Raw genomic sequence first — 24,412 nt, 5'->3', positions numbered from 1 at the left:
CTGTTTGCTCCAACTTCGACCTCCTTGTGCACACCTTTACCACTTAACTGTCATTCAACTATGGGATATGGTTTTGTGAATCTATGCAGACGTGAGTCTCTGTGCTTCATCACTGAACCAATCTGCAAAGTGTGCAGAACGTCTTGGCTTAACCTTTATTGGACCATAGATTCTGCAAATGCCTCGCTCTGCTCCATCTCTCCTTTCCCAGCATCTCTCTCCCTTCTCTATAGAGGTCCTTATTTGTGTGAAATTACACATTTTACAGCAAGGTCTCTCCTGTGATCTACGAATGGTGTTTCTGCACTTCTCTGTAGGAGTGAGCTTAGAAAAGGGCTTACAATTCTCACCATTCCATACCCTAAAAAGTACGTTTGTGGGAGGTGGCATTTTACTTAAAGGCATGCATCATTCTTCTGTTTCTTACCCTTCGGCCCTACATATAAAATGGGGAAGGGCTCCCTGATTTGTCAGTGGCTGTAAAAAAAAAAACAGGTCATTTTAGATTAAAACATTTTTTTTAAAAAAAAGATGATGCAGACTCAGAAAAATAAGTCCCCAAAGGATTCAAGGTGAGCCCAACACCTATGACCCATACCACTTAACTGACATTTGACGGGGGCCATCTGCACTGGGCTGAGCACACAGCAAGTCAGGTACCCTCTATAGACTTCAATTGACTGACACCAGTCAAAAACAAAAAGATTGTATTTCACCCAACTTGGGAGTCTTAATAGGTTGAGAGGTATGCATAACCACAAGCACACACATGTCCACCACCCCGTTAGTTACACAACCCCTCACATTCACCTGGTAATTCCAATGCAAAAAAGTGAACCACAGCTCCATTGAAGTCTTGTGCAATACACCTTTCTGCCACATGATAACATAAGAGTGGGAGAATATTCAGTGCCACTTTTGCTTGATAAAATACATTACAGGTAACCTGTACTTAAGCCAGACTCATCAACAGATGAGATGTTGCTGTGAAAAATATAACTATTGCCAAAGTCAATGTTCAGACCATAAAAGTGGCCCTGCATAACTGTGGGAAATTTGTTCCAAAAGGCCTAGCATTTTAAAAATAAACCAAGAGATTTGGGTACCAAGGGAAGATGGGTGGAATGTCCTACGATTTGATAAAGTGCTTGACTCACCAATACATTTTGCTCCGTTTTCTGACATGTCTCTCCTCTTTCTCTTCTGCAGGTTGGGAGCCACTAATTCACTCACCACAGCATTCCTCTGACTTGGCGCCATGGCGATCACCACGACAACCACCACGGCTGCGGCAACCACTACCACCATGGCTGCCACGGTGGTCATGACTTCGGCCACCATGGACCTACGTGACTGGCTCTTCCTTTGCTATGGACTGATTGCCTTTCTGACAGAGGTGATTGACAGTACCACCTGCCCCTCAGTTTGCCGGTGTGACAACGGATTCATTTACTGCAATGACAGGGGCTTGACCTCGATCCCAGCTGACATCCCAGATGACGCCACAACGCTTTACCTGCAAAACAACCAAATCAACAATGTGGGCATCCCACCAGAGCTTAAGACCAAGACCAATGTGCAGGTCATCTATCTGTATGAGAATGACCTGGACGAATTCCCCCTTAACCTGCCTCGCTCGTTGCGGGAGCTGCACCTGCAGGACAACAACGTGCGCACCATTCCACGTGATGCTTTAGCCAGGATTCCGCTACTGGAGAAGCTGCACTTGGATGACAACTCAGTGTCTACGGTCAGCATTGAGGATGATGCCTTTGTTGACAGCAAGCAGCTGCGACTGCTCTTCCTGTCCAGAAACCACCTAAGTTCTATTCCATCTGGTCTGCCCAGGACACTTGAGGAGCTGCGGTTAGATGACAACCGCATCTCAACCATTCCACTACATGCTTTCAAGGGACTAAACAGCCTACGCAGGCTGGTACTAGATGGCAATTTGCTAGCTAACCAGAGAATTGCTGATGACACCTTCAGTCGGCTGCTGAACCTCAGTGAGCTCTCACTTGTGCGCAACTCACTAGCTGCTCCACCCTTAAACCTGCCCACAGGCCATCTGCAGAAGCTCTACCTGCAGGACAATTCCATCAGTCACATTCCCTACAACACTCTATCCAAGATGCGGCAGCTACAGCGTCTGGACCTGTCAAACAACAACCTTACAACCCTGCCCAAGGGCCTCTTTGATGACCTTGAGAACCTAAGCCAGCTGCTGCTCAGGAACAACCCTTGGTTCTGTGGATGCAACCTCATGTGGCTACGGGACTGGGTAAAGGCCCGGGCCTCTGTGGTCAATGTCCGTGGCCTGATGTGCCAGGGGCCAGAAAAGGTGAGGGGCATGGCCATTAAAGACATCACCAATGAGATGGATGAGTGCTTCGATGCCGGTCTGCAGAGCAATGTTGTTGTGGCTAAGACAACAGCCAGCAGCCATGCTGTTACCACGCCACAGGGCTCTCTTTTTACCCTTAAGTCCAAGAAGCCTGGCATCAGGCTGCCAGATTCGCCTGTAGATTACCCAATGGCTACTGGCGCTGGCACAAAAGCCCTAGTCCTCAACGTAAAACCCTTGACAGCTGACAGCATCCGCATAACATGGAAGGCCACTGTCCCTGTCTCTTCCTTCCGGCTGAGTTGGCTGCGGCTGGGCCACAGCCCATCCGTGGGCTCTATAACAGAGACACTGGTGCAAGGCGATAAGACGGAGTACCTCCTGACTGCCCTGGAACCCAGGTCCACCTATATCATTTGCATGGTCACCATGGAGACAGGTAACACGTATGTGGCCAATGAGACACCCGTTTGCGCCAAGGCAGAGACCTCAGATTCCTATGGACCAACCACCACTCTCAACCGGGAGCAGAATGTGGACCCGCTCGCTGGCCTGCCATTAGCTGGCATCATCGGTGGTGCTGTTGCCCTTGTCTTCCTTTTTCTAGTGCTTGCCTCCATCTGTTGGTATGTCCACCGGGCGAGCCAACTGCTGGCCCGGGAGAGGGCATATAGTCGGGGCAGCAGGAAGAAGGATGACTATGTTGAGTCTGGCACAAAGAAGGACAACTCCATCTTGGAAATACGCGGGCCAGGCCTGCAAATGCTGCCCATCAATGCTCACCGAGCTAAGGAGGAGTATGTCATCCATACCATCTTCCCATCAAATGGGACCAGCCTTTACAAGAGTGCACATACCATCGGCTACGGCACCAACCGAGGCTACAGAGACGCAGGCATCCCAGATATTGACTACTCTTACACATGATGGAAGACCCACAGCCCTTCCTCGCTCACACATCCCGTTCCCGCCACCTTGGCTAGCAGCTTCCTTCCGTCGCCCGTCCTCCCTCAGTCACCAACTGTGCAGTAGAACCCTGGAATTCTGCACTAAAGGAGGTGAAACTGTAAAGCCAACCGCTTCCTAGAGCAACAATGGTTTGTGGAGAGAGAAAGAGAACAGAAGTGTGGAGGGGATTAGACAAATATTTTGTAGAAAACCTTTAAAAAACAAAAACTAAAGGGGAAATGAAGTAGTTAAATCCAATGGAAGACGTAATTTAAAATATTTAATGTTTGATGAAATGGTAAATGGCGGAATGAGGACAATTCTGGAGAAGACAGGGAAAAATCCTGGAACTACATATCTTGAATTTTGTTTCAGGGATAGGGCAGGCGAGCCCCGGGTTTAGATTTTGATTTTGGGAATGAAGTATGTGTAAAAGGGTAGGGGAGTTTTGGGGGTTGTCATCAAGCGGAATTCCTGTCAGCACTACGGATTTCAAGAAACCTATTCAGAATTCATGTTATTCTAAATTGATCATTTCTGCCATTATTTTTCTTCCCCAGAAAGGTGGCTGGCCTGGGAAAGGCAGGAGTGGGCAGAGTCCAAGACATTCAGACATTCATCGAAGTGCTAAATGAAGAGTTGCATACATTTTTTTTTAAACTAAAAAAAATAGTGCTATAAACCTGGAACGTATTGTGAGTCCACAATGGACAATGGAAAGTACCCGAATCATACAGAAAATAATACGTTATTTGATAATTTAATAAACAGGTGCACTTTCAATGAGGACACATCAGTTTCGCACAAACATTTTGCTGCTTTTCACTGGAAAGACTCGCGAAAAAATTGTCAACAAATTTACAGAGTAAGAAGAAAAAAGGATTAAGACTTTACGGCAAAACTTAAAAAGATGTAAACAAGTAGCGTTGCCAGTCACCAGACATTACTTCCTCTTAGCAGTGGGGAGAGTAGACTGACGAAGCAAGCCCACCCTGCCTCTCCCAGGACATTACGTCGGTATGAATTAAAATAGCTCAGTCCGTCGCACTTTCATCCATATATGTGGCAGGTTTTGCATAATTTCGTATAATGGTCCTCGCATACTTCCAAATGAGGCTTGGTTGCTTCACCGCTACAACAAGACCCTGCTAATTTCCTAGCTTTCTGCGAGATCCGTTGATGGCTGTGTGCTTCCCATTGTCTCTTGTTCCCCCGGAGCAAGATGACCAACAAAGACTTTACTTTCATGGTGTCGATTGAAGACAAAATCCAACAACCAAGATAAGGACTTTTCCACGATTGAAAGCAGAAACAACACCTTTTTTATGTAATCTGCAGAATCAGGGTTTCCACTGCTAGATCATATTTCTGGAATTTTTTTTACTCCACAGTAAAATTCGTAGCCACAGAGTTCCCGCGTCTCCTCTACTCCTTCAAAGACATTCCTCCCAGGGCTGTGGAGCTCCACTGCGTGGAAAGGGGGAAACGTTACTTACCTGTGATTACCTTATAATTTATTTGCTCAAAAACAATAATACTTTTTTTTCTTCTTAAAAACACATCAAAAGATACTTGGAAGAAGCGAGGCAGTGAGGCCGCGGTACTAGAAGTTTAGCAACCAGACCAACTCACAAAGAAACCAAACACATGGGAAAGAACGTGGAAATCTGTATAAATGTTTAGACATTCCCCTGTGAAGGTTGGGGAAATCAAAGCGAATAGAACGACTCAATGCTAGGTTTAGTTTGCTGTGTAAAAAAAAGGCATTCACTCTACATTTCAAATGAGGGCTACTCTGCAATAATGGTGGGTGAGAGGGCATGGTTGGACAAAGCAGCTACAACCAGCCAATGACGTTTAAGGGGATCCGATTTTACACACAGGAGAGAGGGAGCATGCTAGTTCAAAATCCTGAAATTAACGAATCCATCACAAACTCTCAATCTCACCTTGCTTCCTCCACTTTGCCTCCATTAACCACAAAAGCAAGCTAACTTCTTGGAAGAATCCATGCTAACAAGGGGAAAAACGATTTGCATCTCTGTTCTGCAAAGATATCCACTCAAGTACAGCAGAAGCATGTGGAGTTCCACTCCCACGACAATGCCGGTAGATACTCAGTCCAGGTGCTATTTTCTCCTTGAACTATAATTATGAAGCTGCCAGAGAGGAAACTGAAAAACCGAGGGAAAGAGTGAGTGGGTTCTCGATGGTGCCTTGCTTAGGGGAGATGTGATGGTTTTTGGAAGTGCAGAGATTTTGGGCAGGGGGTGAAGGAGAAGGCCCCAAGTTTTTCATTGACAGGAGTATTCACTCCTCATCCCAGCACAAGCTCATCTTCTGCAGCTCCGACAGGTACAGAAATCTTGTGAAGGCTCACATGGCAGAAAATGTGTTTGCGGGTGCTTATGGAGGTGTGAAATGAGCTTGGGCAAAGAATGCTGTTTAAAATTGGCCTGGAGACCCAAGGAAGAGGAAGATGGCAACAGTATAAAGATGTGGAATTACTTAAAGCCGTAAACGGCCAAAATCACTACATTTGATAAACACATACAATTAAAAAAGAGCAATGAGTTGTAGGGAATCCATGCTAAAATCCTGGAGAGCAAGCAGGGTCTTCTGTGGTGTGCAAGGGGAAGTCTAGTTATGGCAGGTGGGCTTTTGGCTCTCTCTGCATGTATGCATCTTGGTCTCTAGTCTCACTCTTTCCTTCATATAATCAGAGTCTCTGTCTTACCACTTTCTTTCCGTCCTTTCCACAAGTCATCACAGGCCACACCTCTAGGCTCCACATCCTGTCCCACCAATCATGATGTCCTTCGTATCTTTCCTCTCCCAGTTACTTGTTTATAATTTCATTCCCACTTTCGCCTCACTTTCCTCTCACCCTCAAGCAATCATAAATCATGTTTCCTTCACCGTGTCCTTCCAGACACGAAAAGCTCTCTGCCTGTCCTCCTCACATCCTGTCCAATTCACCGTCCAAAGGCTGAATTTCTCATCCTCACCCTATCCCTGCACTTATCATTCGCTCAGTCCTTTTCCTCTTCTTGAATAATGCCCCATCTGCCCACTCATTCTCTCTCTGCCCCAAGCTCACATTCTGTCTCTCCTCTCCTTTAAACCTTGTCCTCTAGTTTTACAGTCTGTCCTTAGCTCTATCCAGTATTTTACCTCAGACTCTGTCTACCCTATCCTTTTCACAGTATAGCTTAGTTGTTTACAGGCTCCAAATATTTCCTCCTAATGTCTGCCTATTCATGCGTGCCTCCCCTCTTGTTCCATAGTGTCATCACAGCTTCTCCACCTGCCCTCGTCACCCAGCACCTCCATTCTTCCCTTGTGCGGATTATACTTTAGAAGAAATGCAAAATAAGGGGCAGAGGACATTCTCATCCTACACTCTTTAGTAATAGTATTCCACTGAATGTGCTTTCACCATTTGGAGCCATGGATTGCTGCAGGCACGTGTAGCCCTGAGATGCCTCCCTTGCAAACGGTGCTCATTAAACGTGTCTGTTTTGCTAATTTTCTTCTCTGTGCAGCGGGCTATTTTCTATTATTATATTTTTTAAAAAACATTTTTACATTAACAAGCAATTGCCTGCTCAGCTTGCAAACTTTCATTTAAAATAGTAGAGCTAATGGACGCGAAGAAAGAGAGGGAAGGAGGGGAGCCTTTTGAAATGCAAATTATTTTATTCCGTTGAGAATTAAAAGATGAATAGCCCCGCCGAAAAGGAGCCAGACGCACTGCTCTGCCAGCCACAGAAAAACTTGGCACTACTCTACATTAATTGTAGCACTAAGCTAATAAGAGCAATGGTGGTATTACCACTGCCTATGGACTCCTAAGAGCGTGCTACCGCTATGTTGAGGAGGTTCTGGCAGTGCTACTATAGAGACCCCTAAAATCGTCCCACTCCAAAATGGATGCTCCCCCACTGAACTAACAGAACAACAATCCCGGTAATACCATATTGAAATACCTATAGCCCTCCCATTTTGCACAGACAGCTTCTTGGCTGAGCTGAAAGAGCAAATGTCCTGGAAATAACAGCCAGAGAATTCTAAGACGTCCATCCCTAAGAAGTTACAGTTGTGATGAAGAGACAAACGTCTTAGCAGTGGCAGCTACTGCAGAGAAATGTAGCACCCTCTAGCGTCCAATCGAAAGGCCTACTGCTGAGCAGAGGAAGTAGAGGTTCCAGCCGTGGTAGCTAGAACAATGTAATTCCTTCCCGCTCCAAATCAAAAGATCTGTTTCTGAACTTAAGAAGTGGAAGTCCTGGAAGTGGTGTCTACAGAAACAAAGAACCCCCTCGCCTGTACTGAACAGAAAGTTCCATGATTGCACTGTGTGGCATCTCCTGATTCTATGTCGGTAGCCTTTACCTGTTCCTGAACCAGGAGTTGCCACAGTAAGTAGGTGTTTAGCCAGCATCTGCATGATTGTGGTATTGCAGGCCACAGCTGCTTGTGTGAGGGAAAGGATACTAATCACTCTGCTACAACCATATGCGAGTACTTCACCTGATACAGCCTAACAGTTGTGTACATTTATTAATTCCACTCCGACCCTCACATATGGATATGCCACCGGAGGAAGCCTAATCCTTGAGAAAGCATCCTAATCTCACCATCGTCTCACCAGAGGAAGTGTAACCCTTGAGAAAGCATCCTAATCTCACCATCATCTCACCAGAGGAAGTGTAACCCTTGAGAAAGCATCCTAATCTCACCATCGTCTCACCAGAGGAAGTGTAACCCTTGAGAAAGCATCCTAATCTCACCATCATCTCACCAGAGGAAGTGTAACCCTTGAGAAAGCATCCTAATCTCACCATCATCTCACCAGAGGAAGTGTAACCCTTGAGAAAGCATCCTAATCTCGTCTCATAGGTATTTGCAAATATTTTCCCTTTTGCAATCTAGCACCAGATTAAGGCTCTGTATCCCATTGATACCACCATGTCTGAGTACTTAGCAGATTCAGGCTAACAGTAACTAGGCGACCAAACCCACCCCTGTAAACATACAACAAACGCCATTAGTCCAACAGATGCAGTCTAATCACAGAGAAAGGTGATGGGTGAAGCCCTTTTGACCATGTGCAAGTACTCCAGTTGCTGTAGTCTGATTCTAGCGAAATACTCTTGATCCCGAATCCCAAATCTACCACTGCATGTAACTCAAGATTTAAGGTACCTGATTCAACATTGCGACCATGAGAAATACTTAACCTGCTGTAGGTTAGCAACAAAGTAAGCTTCCTGTTTCCACTCCTACCAGTACATGTGCCCACTGCGAGTTGAACAGGCTTACCACTGTCCCCTCAAGTGAAACCTTCATCCGTTGTGGCGTAATTACTGAACAAGGCCCTTGATCCCACCAGTGGCCAACATGTGGTTACTTCAAATACTGCAGCTAAATTTAGGGTAATTTTGCTCATCATTTCAGTGCTGACACTGTGTAATAATACTTCAACTACAGGAATCTAATCCCAAAGTAAGGCTTCTGGTCTCACTAATACCACCATATTTCAGTATTGATGTGGTGAAGCCTTACTGCAAGCTAAGTTATTAATTTTATGACGTATGCAGTAATGCAACTGAATTAATTTAAAATAAACCAACATCCTCCCTCACAACCACCTTCCCCACCACAGAGGCAAAGTAAGAAGCATGGAGAACAGAGACACCAAGCAGAATTGTGTTTCCACCACCTAGTCCCAGAGAAGCAGAGGACACAACTAAATAGTGGCTCCTGCTTCCCTTGAAATGCCAGCTGCTCCTCAAGGAAGTGTATACTGGGCCCAGAGCCCCTTCAGGCAAGGCCAGACTGTCCTATAGGGCAATAGGGCTATGGCCGAACCAAAAACGCAAAATGCTAGCGTGGGCCCGTTTTTTGGGTCAAAGTGGGCCCCTTTTTTGGCCAATGTGGGCCAGTTTGATGAGTTACTTCACTATGCAGCTATCAGTTTTGACCATTGTTGCTGAATACATATTCTTTAAATTACACAATTTGCAAGAAACTCCTCCTTGGGTACTATTCGAACAGTCTCTCAGAAAAGGAATGAATTACCATTTGCAACGGTGGGCCACTTTTTCATTGGTGCCAGAGACAATGTAATGTCCCAGTCCGACCCTGCCTTCAGGGTTCACTCACAAATATAGAGCCGTTTGGAAGCACGCTTCTTAAAAGGATCTTAAAACCATCATCCCTTTCGGGAAAATGTGTCCTTAGGTGACGAAGGGACTGTCGTGATGCACTGTCTGGATCAAACTCAGATAAGTGAAGCAAATGATGGCGAACAGGTCAGTTTGCTTCTGAATTCAGAGCTCCGGCCTCCTGTGCCACGGGAGAAAACATCAAATTGCTACCCTGGTTGTGCACCACAGAAATCAATTCACCAGTCATACTACAGAAATGACTGCATCGCTCGTCTATGCCTGAATTTATAACACCAGACATACAACTCAGAAATGGGGTCACCAGTCCGAGAAATGCACCACTCAAATTGCAACCATTCATGCACATCAGAAACAACATAAGTCACTATCACACAAATGATGTCATCCTTTGTACACCAAAGAAATGATGTCATTAGTCATGCACTTTTTATACAAAAGCACCAGTTGTATACCACAGAAAGGATGTCACCAGCCATGGCCACGGAAGGCACACCACCAGTCACATAAATTGTAGCACCATTTGAGCATAACTCTAAATAAATAGGGAGACTCCATGTGAACACTCTCCACAAAAAAGAGTGTTCATAAACCCTGTCAGTTGGGGTTGAAGTATATACCATATATAAAGAAACAGGGTCAAGAGCACTAACCAACAGCAAATCCTTCAGTATCAAAAGTACTTACAAAACATATACATGTTATTCAATATTCATAAAATATGATAAAAATCACATACATTTAAAAAGCAAAATGCTAGTGACAAAAGCCTCAAAGACCAAATTCCAGGATTGTTTAAAGACATGGTTCTCTTGGAAAAAGATCTGTAAAGAATAGAGTTCACCTTTATGTGCTTTATTGAATAAGCAAAGGTGGAACTTAACTGATCCATTGAATGGCACTCAGGAATTGTGATTATTGATAATCAATCATGGTTTTGTCACTAGCATTTTGCTTTTTAAATGTATGTGATTTTATCATATTTTATGAATATTGAATAAAATGTATATGTTTTGTAAGTACCTTTGAGACTGAAGGATTTGCTGTTGGTTAGTCCTCTTGACCCTGTTTCTTTATATATGGTAGCACCATTTGAGCACCACACACAAAACAAATTCTAATATGCACCACAGAACTGTCAGCAATTAAGTGCCAGCGAAATCAGTTCACCAATTATTCATATGTGAAACAATAGTGGTCGTTGTTCACCACAGAAACGCTGGCACTAGCCATGCACCACAGGAATTATGTCATTAGTCATGTACCGCAGAAATTGTCATCAAATGTTCACCTCAAAAGCAATGTCAGAAGTAGTGCATCTCAGAAATCCTGACGCCAGCCATAAACCACCACAACAGCACAGAAATGACGTCACCAGTAATTCTAGTTATGTCATTGAGAATGCATATCATAGTACCACACACCAAGAATTATATAACCAGTTGCGCACCACAGCAAGCAAGGCACGAATGCACCACAGAAAAGGTACCAGCAGTTGTGCATCTCTAGAAAGAAATCCCCTGTGCACATTCAAGTTTAATTTAGAGCGAACTTAATATTACATATTTGTATGTATTAAGTCATCTACACTGACATTTCCCGACGAAAAAGGAGGAATTGGGAATTCCTACTCTCCGTGCCTGCAAACCACCGATCTGTCCATTTTCGCAGAAACTTCTTTTATGGTGCGTGATTTTTACATAAAGACAGACACTTCCGAGTTAAGATAGAAACATATTTTATAACACGAAATAGTTGCAAGAAAAAGAAAAGAGTAATTACTATTGGCATTGCTCAAGGAGATTATTAAGACGTGGGAGGTGGTGACTGACTGTGTGCCTTTTTTACTTCGGATAATAATGGTCTTTCATAGCCAGCAGGTGTTCTTTCATCGTGTAGAAATCAAGATGATGGCCCGTAACACGAGTTTGCATAGACTGAAGCTCAAGCCTGCATTTTATGGTGCATTTTTGGTCGAAATTGAGCAATTACATATACATATACACGTGTATGTATGTGTGTAATATGTTTACGTGGGGGTAGGAGAGTAGAGGGGGAAGGGTGCTGTGGTGGGGGAACCCCCATTTTTTAAAAAAAGAAATTGTCGAATTTATAACGACCAAAGTGGACGACAAAAATGCAGACTTTGAAAACAGGTAGATCATCATATTGTGCACCTAATGGCTGCACCCTTAGGCGGGTTTGGAGTGTATGGGAAATTGGAAGATGTCGCCACAGACTTGTGGGAGGGAGCAGAGTCGATACCTGGCGCCATACAAAGCCGCCTGAAAAGTGACAGACACTGCCCCCAGCCCAAGCGGCCTTTTAGAGGCAGGAACCTGTTAGGAGGTCTCCTAATTCTGACAAGTAAAGGTAAAACGAAGCAATGCATTTGGTCGAAGCAGGGCTGTACAACGCTGTGCTACCAACACACTTCTCTGCTTATCGCCATCTACAAGCAACAACTAGGGCGCTGCTCCTGCAACACCTAGAGCTCATCTAGCATGTTACACCTTTCTCTCTATTGTGGACATTTGGCAGAGGCCCTCAACATGAGCATGGCGCATACCGCATGGCCGCATACCTTGTTTGTGCCATCACCATCGCGGCCAGATTACAGACATTTTGCACCAGTACAAGTGCAATTTTGCACGGTATTAGAACTGTAGCAAACATTGCTCTAATGCAAATAAATATGGGCCCTGATTCACATCGTGTTTTCAATGGGTAAGCCCCACCGAAAAACACGCTTTGAGAATGAGGCTGACCAATGCTGTTTTGCACTAGGATGAAGGATGCCCTAAAGCTAATACGGAATGGGACAACAACGTTGCTGTTGCTGAAAAGCCCCATTGAAAGCACATGTTTGTTGCACAAGGTACATTTTTGCCATAGTGCTAAAACTGCTAAAACTGTGCAAAATTGCACTCGCACCATTGCAAAATTCCTGTAGTATAACCCTGAATTGGCTATGTTCCCTTCAATGGCAGTAAAGAGGCTTGGCAAGTAAGATATCCACGGCCTGTGCTGTTGCCCAGATTCCAGAGCTTTACTTGCTTACATATTTTCTTCCACATGATCATCCTTGGCTTTTCTTTTAGTTCGAGAGGTTCCTGCGGAATAATGCTACACGCGTAATACTCTACTCAATATGTTTGAAATCTACGACCTTTGTCTTAACAGCAATTAAAAATACCCATTTGACTATCTAGCTGTAATAAAATGGAATTGAGCAGAAAGGTTTGCATGGGAACCAGGCCGAGATTAACCCATTCCTTTCTTTTGAACCAGGGAACAAGCAAAACAAAAACACACGTGAAACCCATGTTATAAAACACGGTTTACTGGGGTTTGTTCCGGAGCAGCGTCTCAAGTGTGGAAACCTCCCATGCCAGACTATGAAAATAGAAATAGGTCAAAAATGTGTCTGTCAAAATGGAATGTCCGTGTAACATGGCAGTGCTATGAAAATTCAGTTTCCAAGTAGGAGGTCTCATGATTTAAATAGAAGCTTGAGTTGGAAAACTTCAGAAGCGTTGTTAACAGACACCATTACCAATATTAAGGAAATGTGAGAAAGACACCAGCATTGTTTGGCACTTTAAAAGTATGTTGAATTTAGACAGTGAGGGAAAGTTCTGACTTCAATCCCCTTTACTCAATGCACTACCAATCCCCAACTTGTCTGAGTATTTCACCAAAATGTTCTGTCCTCACTTATCCAAACTCTTTTTCACAATTGCACCTCCTCCAAGTTGGTTGCCCCCACTAGCAGGCTTTGGTAGCCCACCTCCTGCCCCTTTCTTACTTCTCCACTAAAAGGAGATATTCCATAATTGTTTTGAAACAAAAACGGTTAAAAAAATGCATCGCCGAACGCCTCTGGCCTCCTTCTTCTTGTAGGTGCCTTGAAATTTTCAATGTTGAGACGAATGTGTTTGAGTCTTTTGTCTTTTTTTTAATTCATATAAAAAATGTACGAGTTCAAACTTTACCTTGTCCTTTCTTGAAATAAATAGACAAATTTAACTTTTAATAGATGTCTCTCGTGTTCATATCTGCAGCAAGTCGAATATGATGCTCTAGGAGCAGTATGTATTGCCAAATTATGCATAAATGCAAGCCATAGACATCACAGAACGTTAACTAGAAAACTGCTTGTTTATTCTTATGGGTCAGTCATTTTAAATGAAACAGCTGCAACGTTTTAACAAACAAAAAGACACGGAAACAGGAGAAGCATCTTCAAGGAATTCTGGCTTGGACAAAAGGTAAGTTATTTGCACATGCAATATACACAAAAACCTGACTCTGGGTTTTCATGTAATTGTTCTTGGGACAGAGAATAGAACATGTACGATTTTCACAAATGGGACAAACTTTCTAAAGCTTATTTAAAACAAGTGAAGAAATAACAATTAAATATGACTACATTTCATCAAACAGCGTTGTCTAAATAGCTCCAAAAAGTAATAATACACCCCTTACCGGTCCCAGTGACAAAAATGGACCAGCCACAAGCAGAAACACACATATATGCCTTCTCGGGTAGGAGCAGTAGAGCTGGGGCACAGTCATTCTGGGATCATGCTTCACCAAAAGCAGTCGCTTTCAAATGCACAGATCCCTCTGAGAAATAGATAACTCGTTCCAATAAGTATTTCCCCCTCCCTCTCACCCCTCTACCCTTCACCTCGCTGCCCCTCTCCCCGAAGCCCCCGCCCCATGCTCCCATCCCTGCTACACACTGGGAACCCGAGCAGACTTTCAAAAGGAAAGATTTCAGTATTGCTGCCACTAATCTCAGGAATAGAACAGATAACGTGTGGGCCCAAATATAAGTGATAAGGAATGAGGGATTCTGGGTCCTGACTTTTCATATTACCAGGATGATAGGGGGTAGTGATCTAATCACTGCAAAGCTTGTGCAGAATTCAAAACACGAAGGTGTGTGCATACAAACGAGGAGACCTAAGCCACCGGAGTACCAAACCACCTGAGAATATGAATCTAGACAGAAACAGTCGCATATGTAATGTTGTAGTGCACGGACATTCTTATACTGCTATCGCCCCCATTTGATACAGCACACCATCTTCTGCTATTGGTGTTTGTTTGTTTGTTTGTTTATTCATTTGTTAAGCGCACCAGACTCGTGAGTAAAAGGGTGCAGCAAAATGGAAATGCAAGACTTACATAGTTTCGTATGCACAGGTTACAATATTTACATGATAGCAAAGTATACAGTTTTTTACATGAATACAGGATATATACAATGTACAAAATAAGACGAAGAAAAAATAGCCAATGAAATTAAATAAATGAACAATAGTCACTGTACAAAGGATGAGTGTGCCACGTGGGGCCCTTTGTAAGATACTAGGCTCCCAAATGGATCACAACGCACAAGGTCTTTAGAGATTAATGCAAAACTCAAAAGTAATACGGTAGTCCGCTGTTACTGCAGGATGACCAAGTCTCTGTGGGAGTGGGCAAGTCCTCTGAGGGTAATGGGAGACTAAGGATCCGTAGCAGTGATATGTTTTATTAGATTTTTCCTGAAATGTAAGTAGGGTTGGTCTGCTCTCAGCTCCTGAGGCAATGAGTTCCAACTTTTAGCTGCCTTAACAGTAAAGCTATTACCCCCAATGGTAGTGAGCTTATATTTGGGAATAGTCAGGCAATTAGTATTCCCAGTTCTGGTAGGTCTGAGAGAAGTTATTCTCTGGAGTTTATCTATGAGGTAGCTGGGGGCTGCGTTGTTAAGGGCTTTATGTGTCAAGGAGAGCATTTTTAGTAGTATTTTGTTAGATGTAGATAACCATTTATGTTGACATCTCAAGGAAGAGATGTGAGTTTTCTTATTTATGCTTAGTGCTGCTCTTAGGGCATTATTCTGTAGTGTTTGGAGCTTTTGAATGGTAGATTTATTGGCACCACTGTAGAGGGCATTGCAGTAGTCGATTCTGGAGAGTATTAGAGCTCTAGCCAGGATCAGACAACTATTGTCAGAGAGGAACGGTTTACCAGCTCTGAGTAATTTGCAGGTGTAAGCCGTGGCAGAGGTAAGTGATTTGACCTGTTTATCAAAGGACAGTGTGGAGTCCAAGTAGAATCCAAGGGTTTTTACTTCCTTGGAAACTTTAATGGTGTTACCGTCAATATTGAATGATGAGAATTCTTGGCTTAGTTTTTTGGTATTAGCCTGCGAACCCAGAATTATAAGTTCAGTCTTATTTTCGTTCAAGCACAGGCCATGAGTGGCCATCCATGCTTGGATGATAAGGTAAACTTTGTTCACTAAACCCATGTCCGTACCGTAATCCCTGGAAAGTGGGAGGAGAATCTGAGTATCATCTGCATAGTTAGTGTAGGTGATACCCAGCTGGTCCAGATCGTCGAACAGTGGCTTAGTGAAGATGTTGTAAAGGGTGGGCGAGACGCAGGACCCTTGGGGAACACCGCATAGGATGGGTGTAGGGTCGGCAGCAGCTGAAGGGGAGAAGACTCTCATGGTTCTCTTGCTCAGGAAGGACTCAATCCATTTGATGGGGCCCGTGGAGAAGTGGGCTGCAGAGTCAAGGTGCCGGCATAAGACCTTGTGGTTGACCAGATCAAATGCGGCAGAGAGGTCAAGTAGGAGCAAGAGTACTGTCCTTCCTTTGTCTCTCAGATCGTCTATTTGGGACTTTAGGTCGATTAGGGCTGTCTCTGTTCCGTGTAGTGGACGGAAACCAGATTGTCTGTTGCCTAGAAGTTTATGCAATTCCAAGTGTTTTTGAATTTGAATGTAAGCGGCTTCATCCAATATCTTTAGTAGAAATAGGACCGTGGTAATGGGCCGGTAGTTAGTGGGAATAAGCGGATCTAGTGACTGTTTCTTGAGGAGGGGTAACACCCAAGATTGTTTGAGGTTAGCAGGTATGGTACCTGTAGCAAATGAGGCATTTATCAGTTTAGTTATGAATGGGGAGAGTTCTTTGCCCGCATCTTTTATTAGCTGTGCTGGGCAAATATCGCCTTTACAGTTCGAGGGCTTCAAAGATAGGATAATTTTTTCTACCTCTAGGGTAGACATTTTAGCAAAATGGAAGGTAGTATTGTGTGCCGATGGTGACTCGTTAGGCGAGAGGGTGTTAGGCGGGTGCTGTAAGTTCAGAGCTTCTTTTTTTGTTGAATTTTATTCTGGAGTGTGTCAATTTTATTCGCTAGGGCATGTTGGATGTCTGTACACGAGGATTTGTCCTTAGTGCAGACATCAGGAATAACAATTGGGGACTCTAATTCTTTGAGTATGCAAAAGAGTTCTTTCGTACTTGAATTTGAGTTAGAAATACGCTCGTCGTATGAATTGCGTTTTGCCAGGCAGATTTCCTTCTTGTAGTGTGAGGATAGTGAGGTTAATTTGGCTTTGTTCTCGCTAGAGGGGCAAAGTCTCCAATTAGTTTCACTTTTATTCTTTAATGTGCAGAGGTCTTTAAGTTGTGGAGTGAACCATTTGTTTAAGTGGGCTATTGGTTTGCTAGGCCTAAGTTTGATAGGGGCAATTTTATCCAGTGTGGTGAGCATAATGTTGTTGAATTCCTGAACTAGACTACTAGGGTCAAGATTTTCAGGCAGTCCGTTAAGTGTGGGCAGAATGGCAGGGATAACTTTCTCTACCGTGATACTTTTTTTACTTCTGGTTAAGCATGGTGGCACTAGTGGTTTAGCCAGTGGGGTACGTCTTAAAGTGGATAGGTGAAAGGCGATCAGAGAATGGTCTGTCCATGCTAATGGCAGGATGGATGAGATAGTGGCTGAGCAGTTAAGGTCCGCTATCCAGTCCAATATTCTCCCTTTAAGGTGGGTGGGTTTATTGACTTTTTGGCTGAGGCCTAGTGCTTTAATCGAATTGGCTATTTCAGTCGCGTTTTTATCCATTTGGTCATTAAAGCCTAGGTTAAAGTCACCTAATAGGAGTAGTTGCGTGGTGGGTTTAAGGTTATTCATAATTATATTCTGCAGGTCTTCCTCAAAGGTACCAAGAGGGCCGGGTGGCCTATATATAAGGTGTATAGTAAGGGATTGCGAGTTATCTATCTGAATTTTGGCAGTGATGGTTTCACATGATTGTGATAGCTGAGTAGGGACTAGTCTGAGGCCGAGAGCAGTTTTAAAGATAATAGCAATACCGCCACCTCGGGCATTATCTCGGTCTTGTCTGACTATGGCGTAGCCATCAGGGATAGCTAGCAGAAGGGCAGGTCCTGCTGCATTATGGAGCCAAGTTTCCGTAACTGCGAGGAAATCCAGGTTCCCTTCAGTGATTAAGTCGGCAATATCGGTGGCGTGTGCGACTAGTGATCTTGCGTTGAGAAGCGCTCCTTTGAGAGGGGGGCCTCAGGTGTTTTGTTGACTCGGGTCAGTTTGTTGGAGATATTTCAGGCTTTAGTCTTGTAGTTATTGAGCCGAAGGGTATTCGCGTCCGAGATGGACATTGGAGGAGGCAACGGAGTGGCTAGGCGGTCGTAGGTTAGGTTTGTAATAAATTTTGAGGTTGGTGGCCGGAAGGGCTCTTCTCAGTGGTTCATATAATTTGGCTAGTCTGGCGCGAAGTCTGTTATTTCTATTGGACGTAGCACATGGTAAAGAGGCGTAGGATATTGTCTCTCAGGCCTTGTAGTGTATGGAGAGATTTGGTTGCACAGTATTTGAAGGGGTTAGTAGGCTAAGGTCTAAAGTAGGTACCGGTGACTGACCAATGTATTCTTGGCTACTAGAGTCCACCTGTATGGCAACAGCCATGGTACAGAGCAGTATTGCTAAGTTTAGCATCCTTCCAATTCCAGTATCAGGATGCTATAGTATCAGAGGTGGGGGATTCCGTTACCGCTAAATGGAGCAGATAGGTGGGTAGAACTGGGAGTGTCTAGCGTGATATGGTCAGCAGCATTAGGCGAAGCATAGCACGTTAATGTTAGCTAGTGAGCATAAGGTACAGCACAGTTAAAATGTAGTCTACTGGTGATCATAAGGCACAACACAGTCAACATGTGGTCTACTGGTGACCATAAGGCACAACACAGTTAAAAAGTGGTCTACTAGTCACCATTAGGCACGACACAGTTAAATGTGGTCTACTAGTGACCATAAGGCACAGCACAGTTAAATGTGGTCTACTAGTGACCATAAGGCACAACACAGTTAAAACAAACAACAACAAAAATGCTGCACAGCTGTCTCGGGCACACCAACGCTGGGACACTCACTTGCAATTGGCATCCAATTGTTTGGGACCCCAACACACTTCAATCAACTGTACATTCTCATTCTCAGTCTCTCTCTCTTTTTTGGGCAACTTGGTTAAATCCTCTCCCGCATGCCTCTTAATTAGCACCCACCACCATCTGTTGGCATCTGATAATTGGCTTTTGGAAAGTGTGCATGTGGATCAATTGTCAGGGTGAGTGACTTATGTTGGCTAGTGGCTTGCAATTTGAAAGGTGTACCCATGCTCACCAGACTTTTGCACATTCTCAACCCCAACGTACCTCACAGTCTCAACAATTGCTAATGAATGGAAACCCCCATATTTCTTGCCGCACATAGCATCTGCCTTGGGGATAGTGCCATCTTTGAAATTGCTATTTTTACTGTAGCTGTACAGACCCTTACACGAGCTATGCCAGATAAATGTCTATTGAAAGCAAAGCTGTGAGAAGCAGTGCACTTCCAGGCGGCCTACAGCACAACCAGCCCACCCACTCACAATGGTTTAGAGGGTTTCTAGTCAATTCATCTAAACCCATTCCATCTAATACCATTCCATTAAAAAATGTCCATCTAATGCATATTTGTGGGGGTAAAGGGTTAATTTTTGTTCAAGTGTATTTTAAAGGGTATAAAGCAGGGGTTTGGGGGGACACTCCCCCCAAAGAATTTATTAGATGGACATTTTCTAGATGGAAACATTTCGATGGAATGGCATTAGCTGCAATGGTTTGAGATGAAATGACCATAACCTGTTTAGAGCTTTACAAATGCCCAGATGACATTTTTATGTTTATGGATTTGGATGATTGGTCAAGCACTTCTAGCAGAAGTGCCGTGTATAGAGAGCAAAAATGAGGTAATGATTCTGTTGATGTGGACAAGCTAAATAGTGCACGAATAATGTGCTTGGCAATAAAAAGGGAACGTTCAGTGAAAGGAAGACATCCACAAATATAATGTACTTTGTAGGCAATGGGTATGTAGTAGGGTGACCAGATTAAAAAAGTAAAAAACCGGGACAGGGCAACTAACATAAATGTAAGACTAACTCCTGAAAGTGGCTGTCAAGGCACTACACTTCAGGAACATTGGAGTAGAAGGTTTAAGTGTTAGTGGTGGAAAACACCACTTATAATTAATTTATCACAAACTACCACTATCTTAATTCGTAAAATGCAGCATTTTTTCTGTGTGAGATTGTGCATTACTGAATGCCAACTATGAAGACCTACCAAAACCCGGGACCACTGCATTTTCCAATGGAATCCTAGACTTGAGAAAGGGGGACAGAGCACCCAATTCCGGGTCCGTCCCAGCGAAACCGGGACGTCTGGTCACCCTAGTATGTAGTAACATGGATATATATACCATTAGCATCAATATAGGGCGGCCAGAGTGATCTAATTGAATGACTTCAATGCCAGGGGTGATCATTCCAAGGTGGGATGCAACAGAGAGAGGGAGTGTAAGCGGGAGACGGCACATATGCGGCAGGTACAGTGGAGTGCAGTGGAGTTGTTATGAATTACAGAGTGGAGACCCCGAGTAGGAGAGCAGAGAAAGATGCAATGAGCAGGGCAGTACGGAGTGGGGGTAGGCCACGGATCAATTTAAAGACAGAGGGCCTCATTACGAGAATGGAGGCAGCCATGCCCTTAATAAGGGCCAGTACCAGGGTCTGTGAATGAGGAATTACCGGGTAATTCCGACCTTGGAGGACCTGGTAATTCCTCATGCACAGAACCATTCCCCATTCCCATTTGAGCCCCCGTGGGGCTCAATGGGATTGGGGACGGAGCTAATAACGGGCCCGTTATTAGCTCCTTGGTCCCCTCACGGGACCCGGAAAGGGCGTCTGGTTTTACCAGACGTCTGTTCCGGGTCCCGCTAGGGGACCTCGTAATCAGGCATCCCGTAATGAACGGTTCCGGTCCCATACCGTCATTACGGGACCGCCAGGTCGTATTGAGGCCCCAAGAGTAGCAACTTGTAAAGGGAGACATTTAGCATTGAGAAGCACCCAGAATGGTGGAGATACGCAGAGGTGGGAGAATATCTAGGTAGGTTGTAGAGTGTTAGGAATTCGACCACGGTGGCTGTGCGCTTACCTGGGCTTTTTGACATGTTTCATTAAATGGAATTATGGTTGACCAACCTCAAAAAAATATGTGGGGCTAATCCACACACATTTTTCTATGCTCACAGCACAACAAAGGCATAGGCCTGCGTACTCTGGGTGAACACAGCCTACAGCAAAGTCCCCCTGTTATATTTAGTTGGGATATGAAAACTAGGGGTACACAATGCATCTCCAGAAGGTAGAGGACCAATTAGAGGGTAATTCAAACAGGCCCACGTGTAGGCCTGGCTGCAGAGGTTAACAAAGGAGACAGGAAACCCCAACAATCTTTCATATGCAACTGTGTCAACCAGAAGCCAGCTCCCACCCTCAGTATCTATGACAGTGAGCTGTCATGTCTGGGACTGCGTGTTTACAGTAGCTCACCCCGCAGGGGGACCCCATTCATAAGGTGCAAGAAGGTGGTTTGCAGGAGCTAGAGAGTCTGGTCTCACCGCAGCTTCAAGGGGAAACCTGCCACTTTAATCAGGAACCACACAGAGATCCATTAACCAGAGAGACTCTTTGATCCACAACAGACAGGAAGATGGGTGGAACTTAATATCACATGTTTTCACCCCTTTACCTTTCTTGTTGAAAAACACCCTGGTTATGGCCTCATGCATACAGGAGATTGTTGGTGGGGACACCAGAATTAGTTAATTAAGGTAGGCGTAGCCTACACCAATCCCTGTGTCCCATTTGACTTTAAAAGAGGGTTGAGCCCCTCTTGAGGCAGATCATCTAAAGCAGGGGTGCACAACTGATTTTGACAGAGGGCCGAAAGTACCTTACATGATGGCTATAGTGGGCCGAAAAGTAAATGTGGGTAGGGCGGTAGGCACGGTGGGGCGTGGCATCACAGGAGGCTTTTTCAACCCCAAATTCTTATTAAAACACATAGGGCCTCATTACGACCCAGGTGGTAGGGGGTTTACGGCGGCGTAAACAGCGCCGACCCTTACCGCCTGATTCCGAGGTCCCTTAGCGCCATGGAGGATTTAACACCTGCTTTTAGCAGGTGTTAAAATCCATGGCGCTAAGGGACCTTGTTGTTAATTACGCCACCGTAATTTACAGTGGCGTAATTAACGCCTTCCCCACTCCCATTATGCCCTATGGGGCAAAAATGGGAATGGGGAAGGGTAAATGGGAATTGGGGACTTACCGCCCCGCCAACCTCGGAATGGGGCGGTAAGTCCGCCAACCACCATGGCGTAAACGTAGTTTACGCCATGGTGGTAAAGGTACGACCCAGGCGGTAACTTACCGCCTGGGTCGTAATGAGGCCGATAGAAAAAGAATGTTTTTGAGGTGTAATGATTTTTATTTGTATTTTGTACTACACATTTTCCATTGTTATTTTATTTCTATTTAGTTATTGCATATCATCTGTTTAATTAAATGATATGTATTTTATTGACACTTGATTCGACATTCCATTATTTTGGACTGCTATACTTTGCTGTTTGGATTGCCCAAGAGGAGTATGGCCTTCGTTGAGTCAGGTTTCCACAAAAAGCAAAGGATGTACATCTCCTAACTGTGCCTGTTTTAGCTTCTATTTTGGGTTCACTCTTGGAGTGCGACACTATGCCCCATAGCCCCCACCCCTCAACCAAACACTATGCCTCATGGCTCCCACCCCTCAACCAAACACTATGCCCCAAGACACCCACCCCTCAAGCAAACACTATGCCCCAAGACACCCACCCCTCAACCAAACACTATGCCCCAAGGCACCCACCCCTCAAGCAAACACTATGCCCCAAAAACCCACCCCTCAAGCACACACTATGCCCCATGGCCCTCACCCCTCCACCAAACACTATGCCCCATGACACCCACCCCTCATAAAAACACTATGCCCCAAGGCACCCACCCCTCAAGCAAACACTATGCCCCAAGACACCCACCCCTCAAGCAAGCACTATGCCCCATGGCCTCCACCCCTCAACCAAACACTATGCCCCATGACACCCACCCCTCATGCAAACACTATGCCCCAAGGCACCCACCCCACAAGCAAACACTATGTCCCAAGACACCCACCCCTCAAGCAAACACTATGCCCCACGGCCCCCGCCCCTCAACCAAACACTATGCCCCATGACACCCACCCCTCATGCAAACACTATGCCCCAAGGCACCCAACCCTCAAGCAAACACTATGCCCCAGGACACCCACTCCTTAAGCAAACACTATGCCCCATGGCACCCACCCCTCAACCAAACACTATGCCCCATGACACCCACCCCTCATGCAAACACTATGCCCCAAGGCACCCACCCCTCAAGCAAACACTATGCCCCGAGACACCCACCCCTCAAGCAAACACTATGCCCCAGGTAGAAGGCTCTAAAGTAGAAGGCTATCAGGGTAGCTCAGCAGGATTACATACTGTTGCTAAGATTAAGTTCCTGTTAATTGTATGACTTTTTGCAATTCCCTATGAATAGTGCTATAAAATATGTTTGGCCAGGGCATGGGTTGGGCTGCTCGCTTGCTTATAATCAGGCAGAGGTGGGGGGTATCTCTGCCCCTGTAGTGAAAATCAAATGTTCACACAGCCATCAGAGGCAAGGGCTCATCTCACTAAGCGAGCCAAACGGAAAGCTGCACACCGATGCCAGAGACAGGCGCTTAACTCACTGAGCTATCATACTGACTGAAGGAATCCAATGACAACTAAGCGTTTATTGTTATTTATAGCCCAGTCTTAGTGTGCCCAGCATTGCGGAATGACTGCTTTCAGCAGTGATGGCCCCCCCTGCCTCTTAAGGACAGAAGAATTAAACACGCGGCTATTTGGGGAAAGGAGCAACGAGCCCAGGGCAGAGGGGAGTCGACTTATGAATTTCCCGGGGGGCTGAAATACAGGAAGTGACATCACTGGCAATTATAGGACCGCAAATCCCTGGATTACATGCTCACTTCTTCAGTGTGAAACTCTGGCCAAGGCTCTTTGGGCAAGCATTCAGGATGGGTCTCAAACCTTTAAAAAGTGTGATATATTGAGTGAGCACCTCACTCCTTCGAGCATAGTATCAACCGTTGCTGGTAATCTCACAACTGAATGTACAGTTTCACTCTTGGTCATCTCAGTACCATGTATATTAGTGAAGTCAGTCTCCCATCTCGGAAGACAATTATATTTCTGTTAAAACACTCTGAATTGTCACTCCAGTTTCTCGATCTATAGATCCATACCATATTCATTCAATGTGGGTGCAGGGGTGATAACTTGTGTCTGAGATAGCTCATTCTTTCATTCAGTTTATGGACAGCAGGCAGCTACGGACATGCCTGTTGCCAATTGAATGTAGACAGATCTACTATTTAGACACTGGGAGAGACCCATGAATCCACATTGGTGGTGAAGAAGCACTCAACATACAGAACATAATGGTATAGTGTTGCAGTCCTGCTGAGAAATGACAATTCTGAGCATGTGAGCAGTAGGCTGGATCAGTGCTGCCCCGTAAGAGGTGTAGAAGCCTCTGTGAGAAGTGGCAGTACTGTCCCAACGGTGAGAAGTGTAGTATTTTCACATT

The 24,412-nt window shown here is 44.8% G+C and overlaps 2 protein-coding genes across 3 annotated transcripts in view; one reads left to right on the top strand and one right to left on the bottom strand.

Moving 5' to 3' along the window:
* Positions 1–10,143, top strand: part of FLRT1 (fibronectin leucine rich transmembrane protein 1) — a 663,151-nt gene extending 653,008 nt beyond the window's left edge. For both annotated transcript variants that reach the window (XM_069645102.1, XM_069645101.1), the window contains exon 3: positions 1,210–10,143. In XM_069645102.1, coding sequence (XP_069501203.1) covers positions 1,259–3,271 — 2,013 coding nt within the window. In that variant the 5' untranslated portion in view covers positions 1,210–1,258 and the 3' untranslated portion in view covers positions 3,272–10,143. The remainder of the gene's footprint in view (positions 1–1,209) is intronic.
* Positions 1–24,412, bottom strand: part of MACROD1 (mono-ADP ribosylhydrolase 1) — a 1,116,388-nt gene that overhangs the window by 500,763 nt on the left and 591,213 nt on the right. The gene's annotated exons all lie outside the window — the stretch shown is intronic.

This window comes from Ambystoma mexicanum, chromosome 2p, assembly GCF_040938575.1.
Source record: "Ambystoma mexicanum isolate Mex_15411 chromosome 2p, UKY_AmexF1_1, whole genome shotgun sequence".
In the NCBI taxonomy this organism is placed as follows: Eukaryota; Metazoa; Chordata; class Amphibia; order Caudata; family Ambystomatidae; genus Ambystoma; species Ambystoma mexicanum.
The sequence above is the reverse complement of the archived record's forward strand: the minus strand, read 5'-3'. Positions and strand labels throughout refer to the sequence as shown.